Source organism: Oryctolagus cuniculus, chromosome 14 (genome assembly GCF_964237555.1).
Source record: "Oryctolagus cuniculus chromosome 14, mOryCun1.1, whole genome shotgun sequence".
Lineage (NCBI taxonomy): Eukaryota > Metazoa > Chordata > Mammalia > Lagomorpha > Leporidae > Oryctolagus > Oryctolagus cuniculus.
Window position 1 is genome coordinate 17,275,379 of NC_091445.1, and position 24,061 is coordinate 17,299,439.

Below are 24,061 nucleotides of genomic sequence, written 5' to 3' on the forward strand. Positions count from 1 at the left end.
TTCACTTTTAAATGTAGAATAAAAAATCTTTTAAAATATTATTTCAGAAACATCAGTTAAATTTTGCTTTTCTACTTCAATTCTAGATGTCAGTTTTAATAAACTATCACTAGGGTGACATGGCCTATGATAAGGTCATTTTTAGGTACTCAGTGAGTATACATAAAGCATTTAAAGAATTCCTTAACTCAGATGATCCTAGTACACAGAATGCTTCAAAATTAACTTGGAATTATTACAGAACTTCATCAAGTTGAGTCTGGAACAGGGCTAAAGTAAAGTATTAAAGTACTAACTTCGTACAGGTGCATAAAGTTAAAATGTGCATTTAGAAATTATAAACTATAATAGCTTGGAATGTGAATATATAATGACATCAGTATACTAAAATACAATGAAGAATATATTTGTTGTTTATAATATTTGCTCTATTTAGTAGTTCAAATAATTGTTAGAGTGACATCTAGACCTCGAGAGATTTCCAAATATTTGAATTGTGAATCTCTTAAAACCAAGGCAAGTTCCTCAGTTCTCAAGAAAGAAATTGTACCTGTGTGAGAAGGTGAGAGAAATAACTAAAATTCTAGTAGATACAATCTGTTTTCTGTCTGTGGGTACAGTATTTTCTAACAGCAGTGAGGAATCCCCTCAATAACCTTTTCATCCCTCAAGCTGGTCAGCTTTCTTAATGCTTACTGCTCCAAAAGTATTTTTATGCAACAGTGAAGGTTTCAGAAAAGGCCATGTTTGTTCATATCAGTTCTGTATTGCTCTACTATGCATACAATCTCTCATCGCTCCTCTGTAAGCCACCCCTCCACCCCCCAAAAAATATTGATTAAACATAGAAAAGATTGTTTTCTTTTGTATTTAATGCAGTGAATGTGTAGTTAACAATACCGTTGAACTAAACACCTGGAATCTGATACAATGAAACAAATTAGTCATCTGTTAATGGTTACTATCCACTTGATACTTCTGAGGTTGTAGAATATCAGGCTTATAGACATCTGAGTAGACAGCGCAGAACATAAATCTCACAAAAGAATAATCACAGGTTATTTCAAACAAATTAACTCATCAGTAAACTTTCTGTTGTAACATCAACTTTATGGAATATTGTTTCAGCAACGAACAGTGATGGTATGCGAATATAAGCATGTCGTTTTAAACATGATGTGCTAGATAGAGCATACTGAGGTCAAAGCCTTTCTGTAGAAAGGGAATTTAATTGACATTCTTTCAAGCATAGTGTATAAACAGATCAAAATAGTTCTAGTATAAGAAATAGTATTTTAACAACATATCTCTAAAATAAAAATACTTTAAAAATCAGCTTTGATGAGATTAAAGAATCTTTCTCTAGAATGAAATCTGTATTTCTTCCTTTTGACCTTCCTACCACAGCCCCCACCTTAACCCTATCCCCATCTATTTTATTAATAAAGTAGTGCAAAACATTGTCTGCAGCAATTTCAACTGAGTTGAATTCCCTACCAAGTCAGGGAAGTAATAAAACATTCTCACCAACTGACTGACCACTTTCTTCAGAGGTATGCTCCCTCCATGTATCAGGGAGTTAGATACAAAAACTACCATTAAGAGTTGGGAATGCAGTTTCTACGTGTGGATTCCATGGTAGGTAGTGAAACGTTTTTAAAGGTACCCCCCACCCCCAATAAGCAGTTTATTTTACAAAACAAGTTTTCATGCATTCATATCAAGAGATTACTTTTTCATAAATGAATGTAATGAAACACTGGCATATCACTTAGCACACTACATTCTTCTTGATATTAAAATTCACACTAATAACAAAAACCACAGTATGCATTAAAGCATTTCAGTAACCTGATGAGAAGGCAGGTTATTTCTTTTTCTGTGAGAACACTTGAGTATTAAATAATTTTTAGATGCACAAAGGTATATTCTGACACCAAAAGCAATATGGGTTTAGTTAGCTAGTATTGTTGACAACTGAACTGGGATGCTAATTTGGTATGAATTAAAGTAGTTGTAGGTATAAAATTCACATAGGCAATCATTTATAAACCTGGCAGTATTTTGGTTGTATAGTCCTGTAGAGATTTCAAGGTTTCTTTTTGATGGAATGATAGAAGGTTTGAAAGTTCTTTTTTTTCTAGGATTTCAGAGTTGAAAACTCCTCTGGGGGGGGGGGGTGGAGGGTAGGAGTGTATCTTCACTTAGGTCTGATGAGGCCGATTCCAGCTAATAAGTAATTTGCACAGGAGTGGGTGTCAGGATCTATGTTGAATTGAAATGCATCCATTCCATTATTCAAGCTTTGGGACCCCCCCCCTTTAGAAATGTATAAAACATAGGAAACTGTAATTGGTTACTTTTCAGGTGAAAAATAGACACATTTAGAAAAAAAAAACTAACATCAAATCGACATTTACATTTTGTGTAGATTTAGTCAGGACACAGTTGAACATTTCATCTAATATTCTAGTTCTTCCACTTGTAATTAGAGCCGTGTGTATCTTCCAATGATATTCTTAAATTTTTTCTTGCAGTGTGTTAGATTATTATCCACAGCTAACAAGGCTTTCACACAGCAGTAGCTAAACCTTTATCAAGTTGAGTCTGTACAATGGAAGTATATTTCCAAAGACATATGCCTTTGTACACTATTTACAAACTCTCTCAATCGTGATAAAAAGACAAAATAAATAAAAAGCAGAAAGAAAGGAAATGCAGCTGAGGCTGAAGGCTTTTTCTTCTCTCTTCCCAGACAGATGCCGGTCTCCTCAGCGCTGGGAGCTGGCTAGCCAAGATTGTTTTTCTTCCTTTTATATGGGCTGTGAGAAGGATCTGGTTTCAGTTCTTGGTATTGCACCTGTTTAAACAGAGTTCAGAGAAAGCTGGTCAGGTGGCCACTTTCTGGCAAAAGAATGAGACTTGCTTGGGGACTCGGGATGGGGGTTGGTGCTCGGTATCTGCAGCTGGATGCAGAAAACAGTCAAAGGACAGAGCGAGAGTCAGAAGGGAATCCTGCCAGAAACTACTTGGAGCTCTGAGGTGAACACTGGGGTCCTTGCTGGCTACAGCAATCACTTGCAGAGCGTCTCTATCTATTCTGAAGGACTTGAGAGTGCGGTTCCTTGCCAGTTACTCTTTGTTTAATATAGTCTTAGTCTCCATCCAGCCCACTCTCCTATCCCAGCAAAGAAAAGCTCAGCTGAAACAAAGGAAAAATGTATTGCTGGAATCCAGTTTCAGGATTGTTTTTTCTGAAAAGAATTGATGGTTCACAGGCAATGAACTCCAAGGACTTCAAAGGGCTTTGAGTTGTCCCCAGTCTTCGAAAAGCACCCAGTGCCCCCTCCCAACCCTGCCACACTCACTGACCTACTAAATACCCATATTCTTGCGAATTCTGGGATGAAGTATTTTTCTCTTCAATGTCCACTGGAACATTTTGCTCTTCTCATCTAATACTCCTGCTTCCTCAGGTGATGGTGACTTCCTTTCCCAGAACTCCTGCTGTACTGCACGCCTCCTGGACAGCCCTGGTAAGTTTGTCATACAACCTGCTCTCATTATCATATTCTCTATCAGCTGTTTGTAGGACACCCCAAGCACATTAAGTTCCGGAGTGGGAAACTGCTGCAGCCACACTACATTCAAGCAACAGCAGTAGTGATGAAACCTACATACATACCACTTGTACATCTGAAGGGACTCTGGAAAGGAAGTCTAGCAGTTCATTGTTATCAATTGCATATGGACTCCGAAGCTTTTTCGTAAATTTATTGATACCTGAAAAATGATAGATCAAATTAGCACAGTTTGCTCCTGAAGGAAGCAGGAGACCCAACTTTCTCCTTTCAAGCAGGAAAGTCTGTGAAGAAAACAAAAAGCATTTCACCGGCAAGAATGAGCAGAATTGGGCTGCTTCTGCCCAGAGTTTCAGATTTTAGAAACTTGCTTTAGTGTTTCATTTAGGACGAAGCTTCTTGTACTTTAGAACTGACATTGGTAACACAGTATGTCTAATGTATTGGCTTCCTTCCCCCCACCCCCAGCCCCTGAAACCTTTTATTTAAGGTATATAAACTTTATGCATTTCATAAGTATAACTTTAGGAACACAGTGATATTTCCCACCAGCACTCCCACCCTTCTTCCTCCTCCCTCTCCTATTCTTTACTAAGATCTATTTTCAGTTAACTTTATACACATAAGATTAATTAGTATACTAAGAGTTCAACAAATAGGGATAAAAGAGGTTTAGAAGACGTGTGACCTTGATTTTGTTCAACCTGAAATAAGGATTTGCATTAATTTTTGTGGGAGAAATAGCCAGCTTGAATAGTCAGTCACCTCACTGGTGAAACATGGCCATAAACTCTAGTCTCTCAGCTGCCTTTCAGGGCGTTCACTCAGAATGAACTTCTGGAATCCCGATTTTGGACTCTGTCTCACCATTCAAGACCCCTGGCTTCAATCTCTGCCTAATATTTCAGCAGTCACCTACCACTAAAGGAATACTCTTCTTGTTTTATTTCATTTGATGAAACGGGAAGCCCAGACACACTCTCCAAAATTACTTTTTAAGACAAGTGAGGCCACGCAGGTTACACAGCCACATGTGAGCTTTGGGCTCCAGTTTCAGAGACCCAGGGGAAACAAAGGAGGTTTGTCACCTATAGTGACAGAGATGGCTCCACCAGCCCAAGGCAGGTCTGACCTTAGGTTAGAATGAATACGCTGCCACCCATGACTCTACCCTAGGGCCTTCAATAAAACAGCATCTGCTTGACATATCAGAGGAAGGAATGAAAGATGAGGGAATGAACATACATACATAACCAAAGTGCTGTCTTAACTGAATTTCACCCACCCCCTCCCCAGGACATAAAGGTAGTGGTAAGGGCTTGCTAAGCTAGGACAGGATGGCCCAAAAAAGGAAACCACTGCACTTTAACACATCAGGCCTACTTATTATTTCAGTGTAGTTCTTTAAAAGCCTTAAAAAGAATACAACTCCCCCTTTGCATTTCATTTAGGTTTAGCAATGTTAGAGAATTTCTCTTCCACCCAGTCTTGTTTACACAAGCGTACTTTCCTAAATCTAGTGGAAAATAAGTATTACAAAAAAAACTGCATGAATTTCAGAATTTTTTGCACCAAAATAAACTTAATCTTTTAATTCCATTTCCGATGAACTTCTTAAAGTACCATTGTGTATACGAGTATCATTAATATCAGTTTTATATGTTAATAAATCACAAAGACTGAAAACCAAGAATGTTATCAGGAGAGAAATCTATAAAGAATGCTGAAACTGACTACCCCCTAAGTGAGGTTTACAAGAAGTGGTGGCATGCATCATAATTGCTTTAACAAAAACTAAGACCCAGAATATCACCTTTAAGTGGCTTTTTCTGGGGGCATTCTTACCTGGTCCATGGAAAGCAGGATTTTTCTTCCTAAGGAGCTTGTAAATACTGGGAACCTTTTTCCTGAATCCTAAAGGTGACCTCTTAAACAGGCAGCATGTATAGTACCATGTTTACATATACTTCTACAAGATAAAGTACCCTAGCAAAAAAAAAACCATACTGTCCTAAATGCACCATATGGATCGAAGTGCCTCTGTTTGAGTGTAAGTGGTGAAAATAAATCAGAGCAGTATCTAGACACAGCTACACTTTGATATATGAAGAATCCACACGACTACATGTTTATGGTATGATGGAGCCTATGGTGCCAGATAAGAAAAATGCATTTTGCAGGTAGACCTAAATCTTGATACTGTTGTTATTTTTAACTGACCTGTCTCTTTTCATCACGGAATAGCTTCATGACCATAAATACAGGGAACTACTGACAGTATAACTCATCCCTTCCTTAAAAAACAGTTTGTTCTTAGCAGTTTAAAAAAAAAAAAAAAAAAGTAGCTTTACTTACCCCAGACAAGGACAATGTATCTCAGTGGAATGAAGTACAGGATGACTGTGAACACACACAAGGCGACTATGGCCAGCCAGCTTAAGAATGGGACAGTCCAGTTGAAAGTACTGAATGGAAAAGTAACATATCAGCACGTCATACCTTTTTCAAAGAAATATGAAAATACACATGCTGCTATCCTACTTGAAACTTAGTCTGCATTTCTCTCTGGAATAGAAGCCGAGTGTAATAGGCTATTAGAGGATACAAGTTAGTCATAATCTGTTCATTTCCATTAACACAGAGCCCAGGTAAATGGTCTTTCTACCAACCCCACCTGATGGGTGAGGTGACTTCAGTGTCCAAAGCCATTGCACTTTGTGGGTGCCTCTCCAAATGGTAAGAAAAGATCTTTGTTTTTACTGCCAAAGCTGAGACCCAGCCTTGTTTTCTCCAGGTTTTCATACAGGGAATGTCCCTGGTCCTCCCATTCTTCCTTCCATCAGTTTTCAGGATTTGCCACATTGGAAATGAAACTTTTCTAATTATATGTAAACATAAATCTTACGCCTTTGTATAAATCTTCCGAAGCGAATTCCTTAGGGGAATACCCCCTACTTAGCTATGTTTCTGTCGAGTGGAAATGAGGTAAGAGCGCAAAGCAGTTAGCCTGCCATCATGGTGGTTCTTCCCAGAAATAACAGAGGTAGGTGGCCAGCGCCGCAGCTCACTAGGCTAATCCTCCGCCTGCGGCGCCGGCACCCCACGTTCTAGTCCCGGTTGGTCCTCTTCTATGTCCAGCTCTCTGCTGTGGCCCAGGAGTGCGGTGGAGGATGGCCCAAGTGCTTGGGCCCTGCACCCGCATGGGAGACCAGGAGGAAGCACCTGGCTCCTGGCTTTGGATCGGCACAGCACGCCGGCCATAGCAGCCATTTGAGGGGTGAACCAACGGAAAAAGGAAGACCTTTCTCTCTCTCTCTAACTCTGCCTGTCAAAAAAAATAACAACAACAAAGGTAGGGAAGAGAAAGAGTAATCATTTCCAATACTGTTCTCCCTGTGTGACTTGTGGAAGAGGAGGACCTAGCGTATGAGCAGATCTGTGGGACAGGCCTGGGAAGGTGAGGATGGCCGCCGGGTGGGGCTGGTGGTGACTGATACAGTGGGGGGCCAGGCAGAGAAGGCTGCTTAACAAGCAGAAACGGGACCAAAGAACACAAACAAGGAGGAGGTCCCAGAAGATCGTACTAAGGAGAAGGGCCAGAAAGCTGATAAAAGATTCCTTAAATGATCTGGAAAATTGGGGAAGTGGAACACAGATAATAATAATGTAAAGCTTTTTGTGTAGAAGTTCTGGGGTGAATCTCAGAAAATGGAAACACTGCATCGAGCCTCTATGGTCAGGCACATACATTTAGTACCATTTACAGGCATACCATTCCTCTCCTCAGTGTTCAGCCACCAAAGAGGAATTGACCAAAAAGGTACTTTAAAAATGAAGAATTTGAGACAAGAATAATTTTTTGAAATACATTTTCCATGAACTTTTTGAAGATTCCTCATTTATGTTGACTCTTTGGCACAGTTTAATGAAAAGAACCAAGAAGGTAGCAAATCTGTTTTAAAGACTAAATTTTGTATGTGACTATAGCCCTCCATTCCCCACCCCCCAGATAAAATGGGGGTCGCCTTTATTGTGTGCAGGAAGACTGATTGTGGAAAACATGTTTATGATGTGAATCGGTGTGATACTATCAGAGCTAAGCAATACGGCGATGAGAAGGGCCCCAAAGACACATCAGAAAAAGAGCAAGCTCCGTATGCTATGGGGCCACACAAATGCTTTATATTTATGCTCATTTCCTGGTCAGTTAGGATGGGGTTTGACCAGGGCAGTCTTAACCCAATAAAGGGTAACTACTGAGAGATTTTCTTCATTGGTGAAACTCTGGGGAATGGTTCCTCAGCTCTGGCACATAGCTTGCTTTTTATGTCTCTCTAGGTCAATTGTTTTCCTAAAACTGTTTTCTAGTAAAAGAGCCAACGGTGGATCCATCTGGTGGTCCTCTTTTCAGTAACACTTGGGGTCTGGCTTTGCTCTGTCTTCTTCCCCTCACGGCCAGAGTGAGCATCCTGTAGCTGTCACCAGGTAAGGGAGCATGCCTGCCCTCGCTGACGGACACCTGTGCTTCCCTTGTGTCTGCCTGCTTGTGGAGAGAACAGAAGGCTGAGGGTCTGCTTGCTTTCCCGTGGCTCAGTGCAGAGCCATCCATCACACTACCCCATGTGTGAGGGCACTGGCTCTTCCCTCAGAAAACCTTCCTTCTGGGCAGCCCCAATGAAGGGCTCCCTGTGTTCTCCCTACTCTTGTTGGAAGGCTAAATGGCAAAGAATCCTCACCAGTGTAGCTAATGTTGGAAGGGGAAAAAAAAAGACCGCCCTTTTCTATTTCCACACTCGACATTATGGAATCTAAATCTAGAATATGATCTTCCCCCAAAAAGAGATGCAATTCAAGGAAGTTCTGGAATGATTATTTAGTAACAAGATATGGTAATTATAGAGGCTTTTCATTTTGTGCTTAAAGATTGCTTCTGAATCTGCTTTCTGGATGATGTGACCCCAGAAGACTTTCTCTTTTTTTGTTTCCAAAAGATTGTTGTGGAGAAGCGATGGCTCCTATGAGACTCAGTGGATCTTATGCCATGTTCATACACCTCAGCATGGAAAGTTAAACAAAACCCAGGTTTCCCTAAGGCTGATCCACTGCCAAAAGCCAGCCATACCCTTCAACTGGTGACAGCGTTCCAGCCAAGCACCTGTGCTGAGGCCTCTGACCCCCCGGAGTTAGAGAGGGGCTTCCACCTCCTGGCCATTAATTGCTAGCCTGGCCTCAAAGCTGGCCCATGGTATGCTGGCACTCAAGAAGGTTTCTGTCAGGTATCAGCACACACCAAACCTCAGAGAAAGGACAGCATTCAGTAGGGAAATGGCCTGAAACTAGGACTTCTCCCTGTGCTTCCACGGGTAGAGTGCAGGAGACAAGGGAAAATTCTTAGAGATAGAAATAGCAGAGAGCAAGGAGAGAGAAGAGATGTGACGGTCTTCACAAGTCTCAGATTGAATGCTATATGGGAACAAGGGAGAGGCTGTTCTAATAGAATACAACAGAGTGGAAACTCAGCAGCTATGCATATGGGGAAATACATTGAACAAAAAATTATACAAAAGAAAATGCATTATCTCTTGTCACATGAAAGGCACTGGACAAGTGACTCACACCTTTGGTTTAAATAATTTACTCCTCTCAAAGTGTGCATGATACGGATCCGAATCTGTCGAACACTGTGGGTTATGACTAAATAAACAATGGATAGAGGAAACTGGGAAAATGTGGGCTTCTCTGGATATACAGCACTGCTTCTCGGGTAGACCATTAGAAATCAACCTATGCTGGCCAATTTTCATGCAGTTTAGTAGTATGGGGCCTTAGGATGTCTTTGATAATTGGTCATTTTAAATCTATTTTATGGTCTTTATAAGGAAAGTTATTGTGAAAGTGTATTAGCAAATAAATTTCTTTTAAATAAAGCACATTGTAAAATTAGAATGCCAGTTTCTTAATGGGGTGCTATGGCTTTAACTGTAAAAATTCTATGCATTTTTCCAAATTACAAAGTATTAGTTTATTTCATTAACAATTGCGATCTGAGCTGTTTAACTACATAAAAATTTAAAAGATTTAAAAAATGTTTTAAGCAATTTAGAGTAACAATGTAAAATATATCTAAACCAATAATAAAAAGCAGGTGCCTTGATTACCTGAATCCTTATTTAGTGTGTTTTTTTCCTATCATGATTTCATGGTATTCCATTTAAGAACAAAGTCTTTCACTGTGAAAAATGTGTTAAAATTTAGGACGGTGTTATTTCTTCAAAGCTACAAGTATGACTTCTTTCCAACCAATATGTTCTAAATTTCAGGAAGGAAATTGACAGAACTTTCATAAACCAAAGACTGGCAGAGACAAAGTAAATAATGATGAAAATGAACAATAGATCACCCAGAAGGAGTGTCCCTGCCAAAAAGAACATGGCACTTCACCCTCCGTGAAACAGATGCACACCCTGACCCCACAGGAGGCCAGGGCTGCCGGGTCAACATCACTCACTTCTTGATCCTTTCGCCAAAGGAAGCCACTTCATCTAGGATGTTCTGGACACTGACACATACCTCCTGGATGGCATAGATTTTATTGATGAATCCCTTTTTTTCACTGTCCTAAAATACAATAAACGAAATTCTGTGTGAGTAAATGTATTTTTTTTTAATTTAAGGTATACAAATATCATAAGTACAGAATTAGGGACACAGTGATACTTCCCACCCTAGCCTCGCTCCCGCCCACATTCCCACCCTTCTTCCTCCTCCCTGTTAGTAAAAATACTCTTTTTTATAAATATTTATTTTTATTTATTTATTTTTTTGACAGGCAGAGTGGACAGTGAGAGAGAGAGACAGAGAGAAAGGTCTTCCTTTGCCGTTGGTTCACCCTCTAATGGCCGCCGCGGCCAGCAGGGCCCAAGCACTTGGGCCATCCTCCACTGCACTCCCGGGCCACAGCAGAGAGCTGGCCTGGAAGAGGGGCAACCGGGACAGAATCCGGCGCCCCGACCGGGACTAGAACCCGGTGTGCCGGCGCCGCAAGGCGGAGGATTAGCCTAGTGAGCCGCTGCGCCGGCCAGTAAAGATACTCTTTAGGGGCTTGCTTTCTTTGAATTGTCCTTCTCTTGCACTTTGAAACCTCAGTGTCATCTCTGTGGTATATAAAGGGATAACCAGAGTGTATCAAACGTTGAAGCTCTTTAGAGTACATTGTGGACCTGTGCTGCCATAAAGGTAGTTGCAGCCCAGGCGGTACGGGTTCTGATGCTCTTGTCCTGATGAACAGAAGCGTGTTGGGCAGTGGTGGGTGGAATGCAAGAGGAAGAGCAGATCTTGGAATTACCATTTGGCACCACCACAGACCTACCACTTTTCACTTAGCAAACCTCATTGTTGACCCCATCACCCATAAGCCTCTGTCCAATAGTAGTTACAGATCTTTTAGCTGTAGTGAATGCTGATTGCAAATGAGAAGGCCTATCAATAAGCAATGAAAACTGCAAAAAAATTACAAGATCAGCTGAAATCTCGTAAGAATGTATCTTGGATTAGATACGCACTAAGCCTGACCTGCAACTCGTTTTAAAAAACAAATCGATTTATTTGAAAGAGTGACAGGGAGAGACAGAACATCCATCCACTGGTTAATTCGCCAAATGGTCACAGTGGCTAGGGCTGATCCAGACCAAAGGCAGGAGCCCAGAACTCCATACCGGTATCCCACATGGGTGGCAGGGGCCCAAGTACTCAGACCATCTCATACTGCTTTCCGAGGCACATTAGCAGGGAGCTTAATTGGAAGCAGAGCAGCCAACACTTGAACCAGCACTCTGACATGGGATGCCAGTGTCACAAGTGGTGGCCTAAACTGCTGTGCCACACCACTGGCCACAGACCCCCAACTCTTAGAAACAAGTTCTATATATGATACAGTAGCATATGCTATATTAGGGTTCTAAGTACGTAATCTCACATCCCACCCGATATACTTTTAAGATTGCGCTGAATTTAAGCAAGGTTGGTGCACTCCAGGGAATAGTGAGATTGAGCATAAAGCACCCAGGGAGTGGTGTGAGCCCAGGGGAAGTGTGCGTGTAATTTTAGACCCAGAGGAAGAAATAGTAGTGGCCTTTCACGATAGAAAATTCTGCTTAGTAGCCTGGCACCCCAGGCTCTTGCCTAGACTGTTTAGTGGAGACCATCCAACCCTGATTCCATGACTTCATTCCTCCATGCCAGCTTGAATATCTGTGGAAATGCAGATCCAATTTCATTACTTTAACTTCTTTTGAACACTTGCCAGAACACTTGAGACCTCATGTGGCAGTCAGAGCTTGCTGAAAGCAGCCAGGAAGCTAGAATAATAATGTCATGTTGCACATTTACATACTGACTCTCATTTCAGAGGAGTCTAAGGCACTTTCCACTGTGAACACTTGGCCAGGGCTGGCATCTTGCCACCTCAGAAAGGAAGGGTGCACTAGTGGCAGGTGTGCGTGCATTCTCCAAGGACAACAGGGTGCACTGGGACCAAGGACAGGAGACCAGTTTTACAACTTGATCTTTTGTATATATATCACTTACTTAGAGTATTCATTTTAAATCTAACTGCCATGGGAGAAATTATCTACATCATTCATCTTGCTTATTCCAAAATGCACTGTCAAACAGTGAGGTAGGTGAGACACATGAAGCTCTATCAGCGTAGGCAATAATGAGCTACTCTCAAAGTTCCCTGTTTTCAAGTCACCCTTCACTTGCCGTGACAGACTTGGGGGCAGCAGTGTCTTACCTTTTCTCAATTTCAAGTAATAAAGTAAAATGCAGTAATTTCACTTACGTAGTAGTATACTTCAGAATACAGTGATTAACCAATGGCTTCAGTTCCTTCCTTAAAAAATTACAGAGTTGGTCTTTCCTAGTAATATGCACAGTGCTTAGTGTTCTCATCTCTCCAGTGCTAAATTCATTTAATGTTTATGAAGTAAAATGTTCTTGGATTTTTCTATCTACAGAGTAAATCAAACTACTGAAGCATGCTGGTTGTACAGTAAAAGCCCACTGAGAATAATGCCTTTCCAGCTCAAAATGATGTTAAAAATATTTCTTTCACAATAACAATAAAATATGTAAAGTAGTTAGGCATAACTTTAACAAGAAATGTACAAAATCTAAATGAATATAGAAGCACCGTGTTTGTATACTGCAATACTAACTATTAAAATACCTTTTTTTCATTGAATGTGTAGGTTTAATGCAATTTCAACCAACCCTAATGTTTGGACTACAGAAGAACAATAAGAATGTGATAAAGTGTTTCTAAAGATCATTGGGAAAAACAAATACTGCCAAGAATTTTTGCAAAACAGGAATAATAAGCTAATGAGCATTGAAAAGAGACACTGGATTTATGATGAGACATCATAATAATGAAAGAAGTTAACCAGTTGGGGAACATTTGGTTAAAGCCTTCCTCAGAGTGGATGTTTGGTACAATTGTTATGATACTGTTGTGAGGATGTCTCCATCCTGTATGGGAGTCCCAGCTCTGGCTCTGATTCTACCTGCCTGCTAATGTGCACCCTGGGAAGCAGCAAACAATGTCTCAAGTGCTGGGGTCCCTGCCACCCACATGGGAGACCCAGACTGGGTGCTGGGCTCTGGGCTTCAGCCTAGCCCAACCCTGGTCATTGTGGGCATTTCTCTGTTTCTCTGCTTTTCAAATAAGTTGAAGAATAATAAAAATTCTTCCTTAGACTTAAAACTACTTGAGATAGGACAAGTCTACCTCAATATCTGCCTCAACAGATTGTCCCACGTACATTCTAAGTTAATTTTTAAAAGCTAAAAATGCAGGAGTCACTGTGTACTTACTCCTCACGTAGGATCTCTGTCAATGTGTTGTTCAATGTGAATTAATGCTAAAACTAGTACTCAAACAGTATTTTACACTTTATGTTCTGTGTGGGTGCAAACTGATGAAATCTTTACTTAATATATACTAAATCAATCTTCTATATATAAAGATAATTGAAAATGAATCTTGATGTGAATGGAATGGGAGAGGGAGTGGGAGATGGGAGGGGTGCAGGTGGGAGGGAAGTTATGGGGGGGAAAAAGCCATTGTAATCCATAAAGTGCACTTTGGAAATTTATATTTACTAAATAAAAGTTTTTTTAAAAAAAAGCTAAAAATGAATTATAAACAGACCAAACAAGTGAGTTATTTGCTGACCTTGGAATAGGAAAGATACAAGCAGTAAAAGAAATCACAAAGGAAGTAACTGCTAGCAACAGTTAAATACAATTAAAACATGTCCCACGTAAAAGGGTAAGTGGAATAAAACTGCAACATATGACATTATGGGATGGTACTTCCAGTATGTCCAGCAAGCATCTGAAAAAAATGCAGTTTTGTTTATAATAACAGTTATTAACATGTCAGATGGTATTAATTTGGCACATATAATTGGCAGACTATTATGAAGTCACAAAATACTTAAAAATGTTGAATTATAACAAAAATGCTTATGAACTAGCACAGGCATTTTCACAGTATTAAGACATTACTTGGGTCACCTGCATACCCTTTTTTAATTTAAGATTTATTTATTTGAAAGGCAGTGTTAAAGGCACAGGGGGTGGGGTCTTCCATAAACTGGGTCACTCCCCAAATGGCCGCAACAGCCGGAGATGAGCTGATCTGAAGCCAGGAGCCTGGCGCTGCTTCCCACTTTCCCACATAGATGCAGGGGTCCAAGGGCTTGGGCCATCTTCTGCTACATTCCCAGGCACATTAGCAGGAAGCTGGATCGGAAGTGGAGCAGCCAGGACTCAAACCTGTGCCCATATAGGATGCTGACACAGAAGGCAGCATTTTTACACACAGGCCCCTCCTACATCCCTTATTGTAGTGCCGTCTTGTAGTTCCACATCCACTTCCTATTCCAGTTCCTGCAAATGCATGCCCTAGGAGATACCAGTTGATGGTTCAAGTACTTGAGTCTCTGCCACCATATGGGAGACCTGAATTGAGTTCTAGATTCCTGGCTTCAGTCTGGCCCACCCCTGGCAGCTGCCAACATTCGGGGTGTGAACCAGTGGATGGAAGATTGTCTCTTTTCAACTAAATTTTTAAAAATGTTTAAAAACATTTAAATTATGACCTAACAATTTTTAGGAAGAAAATGATACACAGTATACTTGTAACTCATTTTTAAATGGCGATGTCAGGGGAAAAGGTGAAGAGAATGTGTCAGAGTACTTGGGCAATGAAAGTTGATCTTCATAATTTCCTAGAACATTCAAATTCTTGTAGTTGATATGATGTTTTTTGCTTCTCTGCTCTAAATATTTCCCTGGTTTTCTCCAATTATTAAAGGAAGATGGGTAGGAGAAATAAACTACTTATTGCAAGCATGGGTTTACTGTAATTTTAAGTTACTAATTTTTAAAAAATTTTTCTCAGCTATCATAAATAATGACTTTTGGAAAATAGCAAAATACAAAGGCACACATTAAGCACTGAGAAGTATTTTTCACACAGCTCAGTCATTCCCCTCCCACAGCATCAAATCAGGCCTCTTGATCCACAGGTTCCCTCCACATCCATGGAATATTCAGGAATGCAACTTTCATCTGTACTGAACATGTTCAGATTTTTTTTCTTGCCATTATTTCCTAAACAATACAGTATAGCAACTATTTATGTAGCTTTTACATTGTATTCATATTGTAAGTAATCTAAAGATGATTTAGAGTACTGGAGATATGCATAGGTTATACACAAATGTTAAACAATGTTTTATGTACGAGATTTGAGCATCCACAGACTTTGTAGGGAGTCCTGCAACCAATCCCCTGCAGATACCGAGAGATGACATGTAACTAACTTCTCTCCACCGTACAGAAGAGGACCCAGCGGCTCAGGGGAACAAGACAGAGCTAGCGCTGGGACAAAGACTGGCCAATGCCAGAGTCTGACTTTCTGTAATATACCATGTGACCTTCTGTTCTTTCCAGTAAGGTTTCAGGTCTCACCTGGGATCTCTGCAAAACAAACAAGACTAGAAAGTGTTCAGAAATTTGTATTACAGACAAATAGCCTTGAGGCCAAACTCTTCACTAAGAAAATGAAATCCAGGGGGCAGCCATGTGGTGCAGAAGTTAAGACACCAGTTGGGACCCCTGCATCCCATTTGGGAGTGTCTGAGTTGGGGTCCTGGCCCTGCTCCTGATTCTAACTTTGTGCTCATGCACACCCTCTGCAACCTACATAAGAGACCCAGATTGAGTTCCAGGCTCCTGGCTCCAGTGTGGCCCAGCCCCAAATGTTGCAGGCATGTACGGAGTGAACCAATGGATGGGAGGTCTCTGTCTCTCCACCTTTCGAATAAAAAAAAATTTAAAGCTACAGAAAATGATATCTGGAACTATATTCTAAGATAAAAAGTGAAATAGGTGTTAAGAAGCACCAAATGTAAATAATATACTGTGCAAATATTACATGTGCGACATTCATTAATACAATGCCACTTAAGACACCACAAAGACAATTTGTAGTAAATCCTTTGACATCCAAGTGCTGATAATAATTACTGAATTTCTTACAAATGTGCTCTTTTAATTTTCTTTGTTTCTCTTCCACTCCCAGCCCACTGCCACTCCCCCCAACCCAGGCCACCAAAAGTCACAAAGAGTTGGTCTGTAATGTTGGCAACATTTTGAAAAGCAACTATTTTGGGGTAGAACTTTTATTTAAAATCTCTTATCAAATTCTATATTCCTCCACTGAGCTCTCTAAGCAATGAAGTAATTACTCTTTATATACAGTATATGACCCAAAAATGCAGTGGGTAATGGAATTGCTCTGTGTTCTATTCCAGTCTTTCACACTTTTTTCACTAATGTTCAATACTTTATTAGTACAGAATAAATTGGTACATTTCTTTTATTATCGTTTTTGCTTTCCTTTATAAACCAGCTTGGAGGAAAGAAATATCATAGGGTAGTTAATCATCCAAAAGCTTGGTAGTGACACTTTAAAAAGAAAAAAAGCTTTATTAAGATTTCTTTTGAAGATGTTAAATCCATAAAAATAGCTGTAACTATAAATCTGAGAACTTGTGAGATTTATATTGCACAACTACTTCTAAAAAACATTCTACCAATTAAAAAAAAAATAGAGTCCACAATGCATCCACAAAGGTAAAAATTACTGTCGTTGTCTAATATGTGGCTATTTTCCTATCAGATATCACAACAAAGTTCACAACTTCTCTGTTTTGAGATCTTTGGGAAAATCCAAAAACCTACAGAATCAATAGGAGTACCTTACCTATCTGGAGAACCCTGATCATTGACTTGCAAGCCAAAATAACAGATGCCCTCCCTCATAGATTCTGTTCTGAACGGGGACAGGGAGCCAAAGGGATAGGCATCAGGGGAGTGTATTCTGGGACTGGTTCCTCAAGCCGAGCTGCATCCTGCCTCAGCCGTTACTGCATGGAAGGGCCCTGCCAAAGTGGTCATTGTCGACAATGCTGGCATCTAAGGGACTGAGCCTGCGGAACACCTGTGCTTGTTGTTGTTGTTGTTAGGAACACTAACTTTTTTTAACTGACACATAAAAATTACACATGCTTATAGGATCCCATGTGATGGCTTCATACATGACATACACATTGTATAATGTCTAAAGCAGGATAAACATCTGTCTCCTCAAATGTTTAGCATTTCTTTATGGAGAAAATTTATAAAATCCTTTCTTCTAACTTTTTTCTTTTTTAGGAAAATTTATGGTACAACAGCATTATCTGTGCTCACCCTACTGTGCAAGAAGACACAGAACTTGTTTCTCCTATCTAACTATCACCGCAGGCACATTAATCAACCTTTCCCCATCCCTTTCTCACTCCTACACTGCCCAGCCTCTGGTAACCCCCATTACACCCTCAACTTCTATGAAATCAACATTTTTAGATTGCACATATGAGTGAGATCATGTGGTTCTTGCTTACTTCATTTAACATAATAATCTCTAATTCCATCCATGATCTTGGCATTGATAAGATTTCATCCTTTTTATGGCTGAATAGTATCCCATTGTGCATGAGTGCTGGCTGATCACAGTTAGCAGGTGTGGTGAGTTTGTTTGCTCTCAGTATTACTAACATAAAGGCCAATGTTCTGTTCTTTTGTAGGGTAAGAGAGTATCTTAAGAGTGAAAGGAGGAGGGACTATGAAGTCCAATGTGGGGATAATGAACATAAATGGAACTGTGCCAGCAAACCAGGGTGTATGAGCACCTTACTGTTTCCTGGAGGAAGGATTAAGATCTGAGATACCTCCTACCCCAAAGAGCTAACCTTGATCCTAAGTTGGCTTCTCCTTTGAAGTCTTGCTATGTAAGACTCTGACTAAACGTGAGTGTTTTTTTTTAGAAGAAAGATTTATTTTTTATGAAGATTTATTTATTTATTTGAAAGGCATAGTTAAAGAGATAGAGACAGAGAAAAAGAGAGAGATGGGTCTCCCATCTGCTGGTTCACTCCCCAAATGGCCACCAGGGCTAGGGCTGGGCCGGACTGGGAACCAGGAGCTTCATCTGGGTCTCTCTCATGTGTGCAGGGGCCCAAGCACTTGGACCGTCTTCTGGTGCTTTTCCAGGCACATTATCAGGGAGCTGGTACTCGGGCCTGCACCCACAGGGATTCCAGTGTCCCATATGGTAGCTTTACTGGCTACACTACAACGCCAGCCCCAAAGGTGAGCGATATGTTGGATACTTAACTGTACAGCGTCGTTTATCATTGACCATAGCTCCTCTGAACAAATGTAGCCTCACAGAAAGTCTGCAGTTGAGTATGGAATCTGCTTGTATTTCCTGAGGTTTATTTTCTATGCTAAAAGTCGTAAGGTACAGATTGGATAAAGGTTCACAAAGGAGGGATGAAATGTTTTCTCTGTGCCAGTGTTCCTTTTTTTTTTTTTTCCTTGAGATCTAGAAAATGACCTCTCAGCCCCAAATCTGGAATTGTGAGAAATCCTCACAGAGGACAGTGTAGCCACTCAGAGTCCCTTTATTGCATCTTATCTAAGGGTCTCACTCAGTTCTCACCACATCAAATCTGACCCAGGTACTTGAGCTTGGTTGCCTTGGCTCTGCTCCTGATAACTACCCTTACAAAGTAGACACCCTTCCCTGAGACACTGGGAGACGGAGAGATATTTAAGGTTAAGAGGATAAAGGGATCCCATTTAACAAGACAGTATATTTTTCTCTCAGAAAAGGAAACAGTTCTCCAAAGCAAAGATATTTTAGGGTTCAGAGGACTAAAATAATACATGCAAAGTTCCTATCACAATGCTTCATACAAATGAAGCAAACGGTCTATAATTATTATTAGTGATATTAATAAAACTATAATTCTTTAGCAAAAAATGATTTTTACTCCTTTTGGCTTCTATTAAAAACAAAATTTTGAAACTTTGAGTTTACAACTATTAGGAACCTTTTAGGCACGTTTGGTGTTGCTCCAAATGATTTAGTACTAATCTGATGTCAGATTCTATTTGCAAAAATGATGGTAGATTCCTTTTTGAAAAGATTTATTTATTTGCGAGTGAAGGAGGGAGAAGGGGGAGGGCGGGAAGTAGGGGGAATATGGGGGAAATGAGACAGCAAACAATAGTGCCTTTATCTTCTTATTCACTCCCCAAATGCCCACAACAGCCGGGACTGGGTCAGGCCAAAAGGTGGGTACCTGGAACTCTATGCAGATCTCCCACATGGCTGCCAGGGGCCCTATATTAGGCCATTCTCTGCTGCCTTCCCAGGTGCATTAGCAGGAAGCTAGAGGAGCCAGAGCTTAACAAGAACTTAGATATGGGATACAGGTATCCCAAGCAGTGGCTTTACGGCAGCAGCACCACACGTACCCTACTGGGTTATGGTGTTCCATTGCCATCTTCCCCACTTCTGCTGACTTGGCACAGGGTCCGCTGCTTTGTTTTGCAGAACAAGCATTTACCTGGTCTTAGGTATTTGCTGCCTCCATTGCAGCACAGTCTTAGGCTCTTCAGTGCTCATTCCTTACATTGCAACTTGGAGTAACATTTAGTTGTCCCTTAGGCAGTTGGCTCAGTTTTATCTGTTTGCATACAACTTTAAAGGTGACTGTGAAGTAACAAGAATTTGGAATAACAACTTGGACTACACAGTGCAGACAACAGGCATGTTTAAGTGGCAGCTGGCAGTCCAGGAGTTACGATGAAAGCCAAGAAGGAAAAGAATGGAAAGACAAAGATAAGGGGACAAAGGAGGGAAAAGAAGAATGAAGAAAGGAGGAGAGGAAAGGCAAAACGGAAGAGGAAAATGGAGTAGATAATTGGCAGAAGGGCTGACTGCAGAGAATGAGCAGGAGCCCGAGGGAAGCTGGGTGAACATGAGGAAGGGAAGGAGAACATCTCGGATTAGAAACAAAAATGGCTGAAAACCAAAATGTGCCAACCATGCTCGTTTCTAATTAACCAAAAAGTATTGCTGCATGCAAAAGGCTGCATAGCCATCAAACACTTTTTTATCTTTTTACAGGCAGAGTGGACAGCGAGAGAGAGAGACAGAGAGAAAGGTCTTCCTTTTTCTGTTGGTTCACCCCCCAGTGGCCGCTGCGGCCGGCGCACCTTGCTGATCCGAAGGCAGGAGCCAGATGCTGCTTCTGGTCTCCCATGTAGGTGCAGGGCCCAAGCACTTGGGCCATCCTCCACTGCCTTCCCGGGCCACAGCAGAGAGCTGGACTGGAAGAGGAGCAACCGGGACAGAATCTGGGGCCCCAACCAAGACTAGAACCCGGTGTGCCAGCGCCGCAGGCAGAGCATTAGCCTAGTGAGCTGCAGTACCAGCCAAAACACTTTCCATTAAATGTAAAGAAACCTGTATTGAGCACTCAGGGATGCAGATGGCTTGTTGTCATGAGAGCTCACTCCTCCTGAAGCCAAATATCTTGCTGCTCAGACACCTCATCACGTAGGGAACTGCAAATCTCCCTGTCCTAGAGACTTCAGCAAACCCCACCTGCTGTCCAGCTGACACTTACAAGCTCTGATAAGATCGGGACTACCTCTCAGTATCAACACCTTCGATCCCACATCCACGCCAGCAGGCACAGGGCGCCCGTTCTACAGACGGTCCTATCGGGGGCTTTTGCCCCAGGAGAAGCTCAGCTGTCAGATGCACTCCACCCGTGCACAAGGGCCAGACAGGCTCATCCAAGCCACGCTGAGGCTGGGAGGCCATGGCTCCTAGTGACCAGAGGGGAAAGAGCGCCCTCCGGGGTTTGCCTGCCGAGTCAAAGTGAACCGATTCAGGAAAGGTTTGGAAACCTCCCAGTACACACAGGATTATGGTGGCCTGGGACAATTCACTGCCCCTCCTGAGATATCATGGTGGGCGGGCGGGGAGGAAAAGGATAAGTAAGGTCATTTTCTAAAATTCTCTGGCTGGACTTAACCATTCTACAGGTATCAAGGGCTATGGCATAGCCTCTGCCCTCCATAGCTGTTTGAAAGTTTGAGGATGCTGTGGTTGGGTGAGATTTCTCTTGCTATTTTTAAAATGTATTCGTATATTTGAAGTGCAGAGAAACTGAGAAAGAGATGTTCTGTTGTCTGGTTCACTCCCCAAATGCCCACGACAGCTAGAATCGGGCCAGGCTGAAGCTGGAAGCGAGAACATCATCTGAGTCTCCCAAGTGGGTGGCAGGGACCCCAGTAGCTGGCCATCCTCTGCTACCTCCCCAGGTCCACCAGCAGGGAGCTGGATCACAAGTGGAGCAGGTGGGCCTCAAGTCTGACACTCTTTCGGGGATGTCGGTGTCCCGAGAGGCAGTTAGTCTGTGTGTTCAGTCAGAAGTTCAGAGTTGAAGTGAGAATTCCGAAAGTCAATACCGAGTTTGTCTCCGCATCCAAATAGCAAATGCTGGCCTAGGTTTGACTTATCTCAGTTTCCAATGAAAAAGATGTGCGCGTACCTGTTTTCAAAAGCCTCTTTTAAAACTGTTCCCTTCAATTTCTACTGCATGTTTAAATATGGTTGAAGTTCACGTGCAGAGCTGGGTAGGCCCTTGCGAGTTCAGAAGAGGCTGTGGCCATGCAATAATCCCAGATGGCCCCATCTCAATCTCACTGAGAAGATGACCAGACATCTGACCAACTGGCTCTGCTACAGAGCGTGGGTCAAATGCTGACTCCTTCACTGCATTCAGGACGTGACTGGAGCAGTTTATCCAACTTCTAAAGTGGAAACAAGGGGCCGGTGCTGTGGCACAGCAGGTTACACTGCCACCTGCGACACCGACACCCTGTATGGGTGCCGGTTCCAAGTCCAGGCTGCTCTATTTCCAATCCAGCTCTCTGTTAATGTGCCTGGGAAAGCCGCAAAAGATGGCCCAAAGTACTTGGGCACCTGCCACCCATGTGGAAGACCCGGATATAGCTCCTGAGTTAGGCCTGGCCCAACCCTGGCTGTTGTGGCCATTTGCAGAGTGAACCAACGAATGGAAGATTGATCTCCCTCTCTCTCTCTCTCTCTCTCTCTCTCTATATATATATATATATATACTATATATATATCTATATATATCTATATATCTATCTATAGATATACTATATCTATATAAATATATATACATATATATTTATATTTATTTATATTTATATATTTATTTAAATATTTATATAGAGAAACTCTGTCTTTCAAATAAATAAATAAATCTTAAAAAACAAAAATAGGGGCCAGCGCTGTGGCATAGCGAGTAAAAGCCGCCTCCTACAGTACCGGTAACCCATATGGGTGCCGGTTTGAGTCCTAGCTGCTCCACTTCTGATTCAGCTTCTTGCTAATGTGCCTGGGAAGGCAGCAGAAGATGGCGCAAGTCCTTGGGCCCCTGCACCCATGTGGGAGACCCAGAAGCAGCTCCTGGCTCCTGGCTTTGGATCAGTTCAACTCTGGCCATTGCAGTTATTTGGAGAGTGAACCAGTGGATGGAAGACATTTCTGACTGTCTGTCTCTACCTCTCTCTGTAACTCTGTCTTTCAAATAAATAAAATAAATCTTTATAAAGAAAACTGGGACTATGTGCTGGTTATGAAATGCAACTAGTTACTACATTTGGAGCATTAGCTACAAATGTCTGGAAATGCTCCATAATATTAGTCACTAGTACTATTAACAATTGGAAGAAACTAAAAAGGGAAACACTATAAATATATATGTAATATTCTAAAACATTAAATTTTATTAAATCTTGGGGCCAGTGTTGTAATGCAGTGTTATGCCTCCATTTACAACACCTGCACCCCATATGAGCTCCAGTCCTGGCTGTTCCACTTCCAACACAGCTCCCTACTCGTGCACCGGGGAAGACAGCAGATGATGGCCCAAGCACCTGGGCCCTGTGCCTCCATGCAGGAGACCCGGATGGAGTTCCAGGCTTCTGATTTGACCTGGCCCAGCCAGGGTCGCTACGGCCATTTGGGCAATGAACCAGTGGATGGAAGATCACTCTGACTCTCCCTCTCGCTCTGTAACTCTGCCTTTCAAATAAAGAAACCTTACCATTTTATTAAATCTTAATAAAAAGGACACCTTGAAAAAGATAGATCTTCAGAAGGGCAGGATTTTCTCCAGTGATGAGTTCTCAGGAGTGTTAATGTAGAGTTGTATAACTTCTTTGTCATAGGTATCACCGGATATGAGCCTGATCATCTTGATGTGTATGACAGATAATACTTCTCAGTCCCCACATAAGGAAACTGTACACCAGCTGTCTAGGGTCTCACCCTGAGCTTCTACCTCCCTCTGTGCTGTCTCCTGTGGCACCTCAGCTGCACTGACATCACCACTCTCCAGTACCCCTGACCCACGGGAAGTCGCCTGTCTTCTGTAGGCCACTGGGCATCTCACGCCAGACACACACCTTTTATCCTGCCATGTACCTATCAGTCTTCTGCAAGAACCACTGCCCACTCAAACCTGTGACTGGTTCTTCAACACTTCACAGCTGAATCAGGGCCAGGCTGGTTTACTCATAAACAGCACAAGCTCTGTCGCCAAACTGCTGACAGTGCAGCTGTTCATCCAAGAAAACTCCTTTTATTGATTGATCGATGTTTGTCATTTCTTATTTGAAAGACAGAGATACAGGCAGAGACAGGCAGAGTTCTCCTTTCTACTGGTTCACAACCCAAATACCTGAAATAGCCAGGATTTGGGCCATGCTAAACCTAGGAGCCCAGAGCCCAATCCATGTCTCCCTTGTGAGTGGCAGGGACCGCAGTGCTTGAGCCATCACTTGCCCCCTCACAGGGTGTGCATGAGCAGGAAGCTGGAAGGGGGAACAGAGCCAGGGCGCAGACCCAGGCCTCCAATATGGGATACAGGCATCCAAAATGGCAGCTTAACATTTGTGCCAGACAC

At 41.9% G+C, this 24,061-nt stretch overlaps 1 protein-coding gene across 17 annotated transcripts in view; it reads right to left on the reverse strand.

Annotated features, from left to right (window-relative positions):
- Positions 1–854: 854 nt before the first annotated feature.
- The window catches only part of MCTP1 (multiple C2 and transmembrane domain containing 1), a 627,604-nt gene continuing 604,397 nt past the window's right edge, over positions 855–24,061 (reverse strand). For 9 of the 17 annotated variants that reach the window (XM_051853978.2, XM_017344604.3, XM_051853977.2 and 6 more), the window contains 4 exons: positions 10,090–10,199; positions 5,937–6,046; positions 3,686–3,783; positions 855–2,860 (listed from right to left, as the gene is read on the reverse strand). In XM_051853978.2, the coding sequence (XP_051709938.2) occupies positions 2,789–2,860; positions 3,686–3,783; positions 5,937–6,046; positions 10,090–10,199 (390 nt within the window). In that variant the 3' untranslated portion in view covers positions 855–2,788. Of the gene's footprint in view, positions 2,861–3,372; positions 3,534–3,685; positions 3,784–5,936; positions 6,047–10,089; positions 10,200–24,061 lie in introns of all 17 variants that reach the window. The other 8 variants (XR_011381926.1, XR_011381924.1, XR_011381923.1 and 5 more) reach the window with 2 other exon arrangements.